The 10699-nt window shown below is 31.7% G+C and overlaps 1 protein-coding gene across 1 annotated transcript; it reads left to right on the top strand.

The window, feature by feature from the left end:
- The first annotated feature begins 3227 nt into the window (after positions 1–3227).
- LOC101498971 (calmodulin-binding protein 60 C) lies at positions 3228–9522 on the top strand. Its single transcript, XM_004485650.4, has 8 exons — positions 3228–3777; positions 4852–4927; positions 5555–5613; positions 6173–6666; positions 6752–6912; positions 7050–7253; positions 7721–7964; positions 8483–9522. Exons 1-8 carry the CDS (start codon positions 3665–3667, stop codon positions 9034–9036), a joined length of 1905 nt encoding a protein of 634 aa, XP_004485707.1. The 5' UTR covers positions 3228–3664; the 3' UTR covers positions 9037–9522.
- The last annotated feature ends 1177 nt before the right edge of the window (positions 9523–10699 follow it).

Raw genomic sequence — 10699 nt, 5'->3', positions numbered from 1 at the left:
TTCTTCTTAAAATTATGAAGTAGTATTTACGTGATACTGAACTCATAATCCGTTTTTTTTAATTATCTAGGTGTGAATGAAATTGTTGATTTTTTTACGTATTATTATAATATTATTTGTGTATCTGAGTTTATTTATTTTTATAATTGAATATAATTTATTTATTTTTTATTGTAATATGATATATTGAATTGAATAATATAACTCTTTTAGTAAAATTATATAAAAAAAATCAGATTTTTTTAATAACGTACTTATACCTTAACTTTTGTAAAATGTTGCCTATCATACTTTGTATTTTGTATTAGTACCCAATACTTTATATTAGTATCTTAGTATCCGATTTTGTATGTACATGTACCTATGCATTGTAGTTTTTGAACTTCTACATGTTTTTTGTGAAAAAAATAAAAATAGAACTCTCGTTCCTCTTTGTAGTTTATTAGTAATTTTAAGGTATCCTATTTATTTTGACAATACTTCATGTGTTTAAATACATGTCTTTTAAGATTATTTTACACGAATTTTAAAATAACTTATATTTGTAAAATTTAAAATTTATCATTACCTTTCATTAATCCACTCATTTATTTATATATCCTCATTCTTTATTAATGTAAGTACAAAATAATTGACCCGTAAAGATATATTAATAAAAAAAGTAGTTATTGCAATATTAAAATTTAAAAATAAACAAATAAAATAATTTTTTCGTAAAAATACAGCAAAGGAGAAGAGAGTGGATATTTTACGAAAATTTCACATATAAAATTCTCTTTTATTTTTTATTTATAATGAAGAATCAACTATTTTAATTTTGACATTTAGTTGGACTAATTCCGTTATTCTATAAATTTAATTTCTCTTTATTTTTAGTTTGTTTAACTCCATTTTCAAACAATATAATTTTTCGCAACTTCATTTAAAGCTTCTAAGTTTGTTGTCTTTTTCAACGCAATTTTATCTCTAGAACACAATCTAATCAAGTTGTGTTCAAGGCCTCCTTTTGAATCTTATTTTAAACACGTGCACTTATGATAACAAGCTTGTTCTCTTTTAAAAATTGAACAATATTATGTCATTGACCCATAGGTTTTTAAATACACTTTTTCAAATTATAACATTTATTTTACCATTAAATAACATATTTTGTATTTTTAGTTTTCTTTTGATCATAAACATCAGAACTTTAATATTCGTTAGAAAGATCTCAAACCACTAAGGACGTGAATATATGCAAAACAATATGCCAAGAATGAAATAATGAGAGATACTACAATTTATGTGTTTTGACAAATACTGTCTATATTCATATAAATACTTTAACAACGTAAATTCAATGTAATCATTTCTTCCTACTTAAAATATGAGTATCTTTTAAAATACAAAATACGTTGTCTTTCCATAACGAGCGTCATTTGTGAATCACTAGGAGACGAACTTCAAATAATCAGCGAGTAAGATCAATTGCCACAAGCTGCCACCTTCCTTTTTTGCATAGGATTTTTTTTTTTGGGTGCGATTGTGCCTTCAAAATGAGGCTGGTGCATTTTTTATAGTCAATGATGTGTGATGTTCCTTAAAGATGAATGTTCATGAAAATGGAACTTTTGACTTCATCAATATATTTTGTGAATGTTGGCCAATAATACTACAAAAAAAATGTAATTTCGCAATAGATTCGAAGCTTGTAGCCGATAGAATAAATTATTCAAAGTAAGATATATATCCAACTTTGACGTGCTTATAGACTTATTTTGTCATCTATTTATTAATATTCTCACGTAGAGTTAATTGAGAGAAACAAATGTGTGGTTGTTCATATTATACTATTACTATAGCGGTGGTTACATATATCTGTACTTGTCAAACACATGCAATTATTTTAACTAATTTGTATAATTAGTATTTATATTTTAAAATTCAACATTTTTAATATTTTGACATATTTTGACATATTTTAAAGGATACGATATATAATACGATAGTGGTGATATATTTTAAAATTCGACAGTTTTAAATTTTTTTAAAGTAAAAAATAAATAATATTTTGACATATTTTAAATGATACGATATATAATACGATAGTGGTAAATGATTAATTCTTATAAAATCGCAATAAAAGACTCTAAAAATTTTAATTTCAACTTATGAAATTATTTATTTTTATAATTTGATTAATGAGAAACAATTAATGCATCAAATGAATCCTACATCATGAATTCGTATGTTATATAATTTAAAATACATCAAATCATAATTTTTCAATTAAAAAAATTAAAAGAAAGACATAAACTATCAGATAACAAAAATCCAAAGTGTTTTTTTAAAAACCCAAAAATATTTGATGATATAAAAAATATGTGCATTATTGTCTTAATCTCTCGAGATACTTTGACTCAGATACAAAAGCTACTAATTGCAAATTAGCAATCAAAAAATATTAAAATAGCATGATCAATTATTAACTGTTAAATAATACAAATATATCCTTTTTTAAAATGCTATGTGTAACAAATAATATACTAATTTAATAAATAAAAACTAATATCTCGATTGATTGATTCTTCATCAAATTACCATTGTTTTGTACAATATCCTCAAATGAATTTTATTCTTTGAAGCAAAAAAGACATAAAAGTAAGCAAAAATAAAACAAAAAGATACATGAAAAAGGGATAAAGGAAATTATTCCCATTAAAAAAAGTAAGTTATCACTCATAGAAAGAAGTTGATAAAGATAAGTGAACTTTCAATGGTTGATGCCATGTCTCTTTCTTTTCTTCTTCTTATTTGTAGAGTTTATCTATATATATATTTTTTATAGAGTATATCTATCTATATATCTATCTTTTTCTATTTTTTAATTATGAAATATCTATCAATACCCATCTGTAGTAATTTATTTATATGTTATTTTTCAAACGGGAAAATAATATCATATCCATATATCCGTAAAAAAAAAAAAAGATTTTCATACGAGGATGATACCAAAAAAGATGTTATTATATCAGCAAGTAACAGCTTCAATGGGATTGAGGAGTATGAGAGTGAACCCTACCATCTGAATCACCCCACGTGCCAAACACATGTAAAATATAGACAAAGATTCTCAATCAAACGGCTGATATCTTATAAGCGAAATCCAACCGTCCAAATCCAACCACCCCTCCCAGACGCAGATTCGCAAACCGTTAAAGCCATCACTCACACCGTTAGCCTAAAAAAGATTATAAACCAAAAAAGTGAAAAGAAAAAGAAAGCGAGTTTGCTTTGTTCGTGTGAAGAAAAGTATAAGCGTTGAAATGAAATTGAAGTGAAAAAATTCATAGACTCTTCGTCGAAATTTCTCACAGATTCTTCACTTTCCCTTCGGAATTTTATCTCTGATAGCTTTTATATCCACTCTCCTCTTCAAACGAATCCATCACTCTAGTAATTCACTACACTTTCCTCTTTTTCTCTTTCGTATTATTCTCTTTTTTAAAAGGATTTAACGGATAACCGAATCTGTTTGTATGCTGAGAAAACGAAGTTAAAGAAGTTGAGGTTTTATAATTGGGTAAGAAGACTACACAATAACACAAGTGCTACTGCAAGATTATTTTCTTTTCTTTCACTTTGTTATCGAGCAAACAAGGAGATTGTGATTGAGAAATTAAGAATGAAAACGAGGTATATGGAGAGATCGAATAGTATGGCGATGGAGAAACGAAGCTTAGATTCAAGTGCGAGTGAGGAAGATCAACCTGAAAGGAAACGACCTGCTTTGGCTAGGTAAATTATTTATTGTGATCGATTATTATGTGTTGCATTTTTTAGGTTTTAACTTTTAATTTAACTAGTATTTTTCAGTTTGTGCGGATTTGATTCTATGCTCGAATCTGTTTTGGGTGAAATAAACGATACATAGAGTTATTATTAATTAATTAATGGAAGTGTAAATGAAATATCTACGTTATGGATTTGATTCTAGTTGATATTCTCTTGTTTGAAAAGAGAAAGAAAATTGAAAATAATCTAGGTATATTTTTTTTTAGTTTTAAAAATGAAAATTTTTTTAGCATTTATTCGATGTTATAGAGTATTTGAGTTATGCTGCATCCTGGTTTGGAATGTATTGATTTATTCTATGTACAGGTCCAAATATGAAAGCTTTGGTAGGTTAATTGAAAGTACATATGAAGAGTACTTTACTGTGATAGTCAATAGTGTCATGTTGTGGACCATTATAACGTTGAATTGATGTATTTGATCCTCTACATCATGCATCAATAGACATCACCATGTTGTGGACCATTATAACATTGAATTGATGTATTTGATCCTCTATCATGCATCAATAGACACCACCTTACTTTGGAATTACCCTATGGGGTAAAAAAAACAAAAGTCTGCATGTTTTGTTTTGCGGTCCCAAAAATTGATTTTGTAAAATTAATTTTACTTAAAAGTGAGTTGAATATAAAATAATTTATGTTTGAAAACATTTACGTAAAAGTGTGTGGAACAAAAAATCATAGTTAGACTCAAAAGTTACAAATTCTAATTTCAAGTTAGAATCAATTATGGAGGCAAAATCAATTCTACTTGATAGCAACCAAATATGTCAAAATCAATTTTACACTTCTAGACTAAACTCAGCTCCAAACGTGGAACCAAACATAGGCTATTTGGAGTCAGGCTTTTGTAAACCAAGGAAATTGGGTGCACCAAGAAGTACTAGGGAACACTTTTTTTTGTCACAGTATTTGCATTTTTGTGTTTACTTATGAAATATTAATTCCATGTGTTAAATTTTCTGATGAAATCATTTATTTTTTCCTTCCATCTATGTCTGCCAATTTTCAGTGTAATTGTTGAAGCCTTGAAGGTGGACAGTCTGCAGAAACTTTGCTCGTCACTGGAGCCTATTCTACGAAGAGTTGTAAGAAAATTAAGTTGATTGTGGTATTGATTTGCATCCTGTTGGGCTATATTATCAAAGTCGTCACTTGCATGTGTCACCCAAACAATCATCCCCTAAAAGAGAAACCTTGTGCCGCTGACCCATTGGGGGAAATTTTTTTGTCCTTTAGGCTGGTAGACCTCGGCTAGATATCAATACTCTGAGGCTTAGATAAAATTGAGTAGAGAATTAGAGATCTCATTCATTTTAAACCTTACCAAGTTGAAATCGGTAAAATCATTATGTATATATATATAGGGAGCATATCGAATGAGAGGAGTTTTATAATGAGAGGGTGAGAGAGCTAAATCTTGACCTTACAATCATAAATGGACAATCACGATTAAGAGTTGTTATATATGTGTGTGTGTGTGGAAAACTCCTCCTAGTGAGAAAGGCTTCTGAAATAATATTTTATTACCTAACTTAGGTGCTATTTTGTAAAATTTTGATAAACTCAACCATTCTGTCCTGCGTGTTTATATGCCTCGTGTTCTCGAAAATAATTCCTTGGAGAAACTCTGTAGGTAAAGTGAATGTATGTATGCGTGCTACTTGAAATGAATGATGTTTAATCATGGACTTTTCTTTTTTGCTATTGAACAGGTTAGTGAAGAAGTGGAACGCGCTTTAGCAAAATTAGGCCCTGCCAATTTTAGTGAGAGGTATTTTTTTTCTCACTTCAGCTCCTTAAGATAGTTTCTTACAAGATTTTACTCTTTATCATAATAGGAGTTATTTTGTATTCACCATTAGTGTAAAACTTCTTCACATATTACAAATTAAGTTCTACCACATCATTAAAAAGAGTTTGACTATGATAACAACTATTTGAGAGATCAAAATCCTTAAATAATATGTCAAATTATCTACTCGTAATTGGTTTATGGTGTAACTGACAATGGATCAAAATTAAACTAACAAAGTCATCATACAACAAATATGTTATTCAAATCATTCACTTTTTATGCTTTGCTTTCATGGCATGATCTCTCTTGCAATTGACTTGTTTTGTTTTTCTTAAAATTGGAGTAAGATAGACGTCTAAGCTTAATGGCGACCCTGTTCTAACTTAAAACTCAAATTTACTGACCGATATATGTTTGATCTGTTGTAACTTAAAATTCAAATATCATACCCATATATGTTTGGCGCGTGTAGATCTTTTCCTAATGTATTTGTAACTATAATTTGTTTTTTCTAATACTCAAAAGTAAAATACAGATCTTCTCCCAAGCGCATAGAAGGCCCTGATGGAAGAAATTTACAGTTACAATTCAGGACCAGGTTATCCCTTCCCCTCTTTACTGGTGGGAAAGTGGAGGGGGAGCAGGGCACTGCCATACATATTGTTTTGATTGATGCAAACACAGGCCATGTTGTCACATCTGGTCCATCGTCATGTGTCAGACTAGATATTATTGTACTTGAAGGGGATTTCAATAATGAGGATGATGATACTTGGAGTGAAGAAGAATTTGAGAGCCATGTTGTGAAAGAGCGAGAAGGAAAAAGGCCTCTTCTGACTGGTGATCTGCTAGTGACACTGAAGGAGGGTGTAGGAACACTGGGCGATCTTACATTTACAGACAACTCTAGCTGGATAAGGAGTCGGAAGTTCAGACTGGGGCTAAAAGTTTCCTCGGGTTGTTGTGAGGGAATGCGTATTCGTGAAGCCAAAACAGAGGCTTTCACTGTTAAGGATCACCGCGGAGAATGTATTTACATAACGTCATTTTTTTTTTTGCTCTATCTTACCTTTCTTTCCAGATCATATCATAATGAAACTTATACTTATTGTAGTATACAAGAAACACTATCCACCTGCCTTGACTGATGAGGTCTGGAGATTGGAGAAGATTGGCAAGGATGGGTCCTTTCACAAAAGGCTAAATAAAGCAGGAATATGTTCTGTTGAGGATGTCCTTCGACTTGTGGTTAGAGACCCACAAAGATTGCGGAATGTAAGAATCTGGACACTTCTTGTCAGGGGAAGGAGTTTTAAGTTTGATCAAATGCTCAAAAACTTGGTTTATGGATAACTTGGTGATTTAATATTTTTATCAATTCTAGTTTTTATAAGTTAACTATCCTTATGCAGATTCTCGGGAGTGGCATGTCAAATAAAATGTGGGAGGTTCTCGTTGAGCATGCGAAGACTTGTGTCCTAAGTGGAAAACTCTATGTATACTATCCTGATGATGCAAGGAATGTTGGTGTTGTTTTCAATAATATCTATGAGTTGATTGGCTTAATCACGAATGACCAATACTACTCTGCCGATTCTCTCTCTAATAGTCAAAAGGTAAATCAACTGGTACAGTAAATTTTGCATTTGTGTTTGAAAAATCTGGTTTTGCTTTCCACGTATTGAAAGTAAATTTGGCTTTTGTTGGGTACAACCATACAAGCACTTCTTCATCTTGAAGGCATCCAACTATAAGTATATACATAATACACTTAAATCAGATCCTATGCTTGGGTAAAAGTTATTTTGCTTTTAGTCTTGGAACTGTGTCAGTGTAAAACTTTTTGTTAGTTTCAAAATCTTACAGGCATGGGGATATCCACGATGTGGCTTTTCCAAATTTTGTGATCAGATCAGATACACAGCTGGCTTAATATATATATATATATATCACTTATTTTTACAGGTGTTATTAGTTATGCTGTAAATCTCCCCTTCTAGGAACGGGAAAAAGTAGTTGTTTAAAACTTCGACAGAAGAAAAAAATATTATATTTTGAAACAATGCGAGTCTCTTTCTTGTAGGTTTATGTGGACACATTGGTGAAGAAGGCATATGAGAATTGGATGCATGTTATTGAGTATGATGGCAAGTCTCTGCTAAATTACAATCAGAATAGGAATTTGGGTATGTCCCAACCTCAGGTTCCAGTGGGTTCCCATGATTATTCTATTTCAAACTCACTTGATCAGCAGATCTCTATCCCAAGTTTACCTGTTCCTGTACCTACAGGACAACCTTCAATGGATCCATCTGCAACAGTTGGAGGTATATAGTTATAAGTAAAGATTATTGTATTAGCAACAAAAGCAAAAGGCTTTTGCAATTGTTATTTACATTATTTTCATTTTACTTCCCTCCTTTATGTTTTACCCGACGTTTCTCTTCTCTGCATATTCTTTTTCCGTTTTTACTCAGTTCATGCACCCACCACCCTCATTATTTCTCTTACTAACTTGATTAAGTGGATAGTTCTTCACACACACTCTCACGCCCCCGCCCAAGCTTTTAATTTTAGATTAAGGTAGCAAATACTAGTAGTATTTATTTTAGAGTGCTTCTTCTTGACATGATTTTCATATGATAGGTTTGTTCTGTATTGCATTGTAAAAACATGATTTCTTAGCAAAAGAGAACGATGGCATCACATGACCAATATAGCGAGCCAATTTGATATGCATCAATGCATATAATATTTTTTTCACGATAGACACTTGTCCTTAAAGAATGGTTTCAGACAATGAGTATTTTGATTGCTGACTACATATGAATAATATTTTGTGCAGGTTATCATCACGGTACGACTACCGGATTCTCAATCCAACCACATAATTCTAATCTTAATTCTTCTATTCAGTTTGGTAATACTGCATTCCCTCTACAAAACCTGCTGACGAGTGCTTCACACCAATCTCAACTTCCAACAAATGACAATGAGCTGTCACTTGGTCCCCCACAATCAGCCACTCCTGGCTTTCAGACTGTTGGCATTTCAGATCCTACTTACAGAGGATTTGAAGACTTCTTCCCAGAAGAAGATATTCGTATGAGAAGTCATGAGATGCTAGAAAATGAAGATATGCAGCATCTGCTCCGTATTTTTAATATGGGAGGGCAATCTCATTCTTCCTTTAATGCTCCTGAAGATGGATATCCTTATTCATCTCCTTACATGCCTGCAACCTCCATCAACTACAACATGGACGATGAGCGAAACCGTTCCTCGGGAAAGGCTGTTGTGGGATGGCTCAAGCTTAAGGCAGCTTTGAGATGGGGCATTTTTGTTCGGAAGAAAGCTGCTGAGAGACGGGCACGGCTTGTTGAGCTGGATGAATCATAGAATATGAAATAGGAGCCATCTCCTATGCGATGATCTGAGCATAGCGTCAAATGCTCCTTTTCTGACATTTCTGAGTCACTATCATGCTGAAGTTTAGTAGCATGAGTAGACATCATATCTTGATTGAATTAATTTTTGCAGCTTTAACTTAAAGCTCCCACCGTGCCTTCACAAATTGTTGTGCAGCAACCTCTGCCTGTACAGGAATATGTTTTACTTGTGATGTTTTTCCACTCTGTAGTCTATCCTGCTCGATATAAAAACCTGACAGTTTTTACCACCTGGTTTAAACTGAAGAGACTGCAGCCGCTTGAAATGCCTAGGGTATCGGTCTGGAAACTAGGAAAACTAGGCTACTTTGTATACATTTAGCAGGATTTACTGAATTTTGTGTTATATATAGACTATACATTACATGGGTTAAAGTTGAACCTAACTGGTGTGTTTTGTGTAATTATGATCAACACTAGATTGCTGGATTTGGAAGTGCTGTTTGCTTGTTTGATTTATGAATTTATTATCAGCAGACTGTTGAGTTTGCACGCCTTTGCCATGTCAGTCAAGGGCTACTAATCTTGTGGAAAAAGCGTGCAAAGATGTTATACCTGACCTAGCATGTTCCTGAATGAACTAAAGTGAATCAGTCATTTTCTAACTGTAAATCACACATCTTAATTCTTAACTTAAGTCCATGAATGGGAGGTAGAAAGTTGGCTTTTGAAATGTTATGGTTGGTAGCTTGACCCGTTGTTCTGGAGCCTACGTGATTCTGGGGTGGGTTTAGAAACATTGACAAGGGTGTTGTGCAATTGAGTATGGGTGCATATATAATGCAAATGCCAAAATGTATTAAAAAGCACTAGTTGTGCTAAATATACAAAATGTTGGGCCGCAGCAAGTGATCCTGCTTAATTAAGGTGAATGAGTGCTCATCCAACACATCAATTTTAGTTTTTTACCAGATTCTATCGGAATCTAGCTTCCGATAGTATAAAATACACTAACCGAGGAGGCAAAATCAAACAGAAGGATGTTCATTCAACCTAAATTAATACAAGTCAATAGACATATCCTGATCTTGAAATTTATCACCGATTAAACCCAAGTAGCCAACCAGCATTCAACGGCCCCGGTAGGCTGTAGTGATGCTAATGATAGGAAATGGTTAGTTGCAAGGAAAAATAAACAAGTCACGTGAAGATGCCACGTAAGCAAGATAAATGGAGTTAAAATAAATTACAACTAATGAAAGTATATATATTTTAAAGATGGCTATAAGTTTATTTAAAATTAAATAAAAGATCAAATAAATAAAAAATAGTGTTTTTGAAATGAAGTCAAAGACGTATGAACAATTATGCCTATTAATAATTAATTTCTTTATTGCAAGTGTTTCATTGGCATTTTGTACAATTAAAAAAGTGACTAATTACATTAATTTGAACACTAAAATTCTTACTTATTTTAATAATAGTTAATTAATAAACTTAGATGAGTTGAGATACAATTTTTAAAAAAGTTGAGATATAATAAATAAATATATAATTAGTAGAAGAAAGATAAGCAATTAATTCTTTATTAGCAGTATAAAGAGACGTCTAATTTAAAAAAAAAAAAATATTGCAAATAAAACATTTAAAGTATAACACGGTGAAATATATAT

Source organism: Cicer arietinum, chromosome 1 (assembly GCF_000331145.2).
Source record: "Cicer arietinum cultivar CDC Frontier isolate Library 1 chromosome 1, Cicar.CDCFrontier_v2.0, whole genome shotgun sequence".
Taxonomy (NCBI): domain Eukaryota; kingdom Viridiplantae; phylum Streptophyta; class Magnoliopsida; order Fabales; family Fabaceae; genus Cicer; species Cicer arietinum.
This window is presented reverse-complemented; position numbering and strand designations above follow the sequence as displayed.

Bases quoted from the DNA above. Each gene is read 5' to 3' on its own strand.
- LOC101498971 (XM_004485650.4), top strand. From the start codon at position 3,665: ATGAAAACGAGGTATATGGAGAGATCGAATAGTATGGCGATGGAGAAA. The intron at 3,778-4,851 runs GTAAATTATTTA...GCCAATTTTCAG, and splicing joins AAACGACCTGCTTTGGCTAG to TGTAATTGTTGAAGCCTTGA. The intron at 7,965-8,482 runs GTATATAGTTAT...TATTTTGTGCAG, and splicing joins TCCATCTGCAACAGTTGGAG to GTTATCATCACGGTACGACT.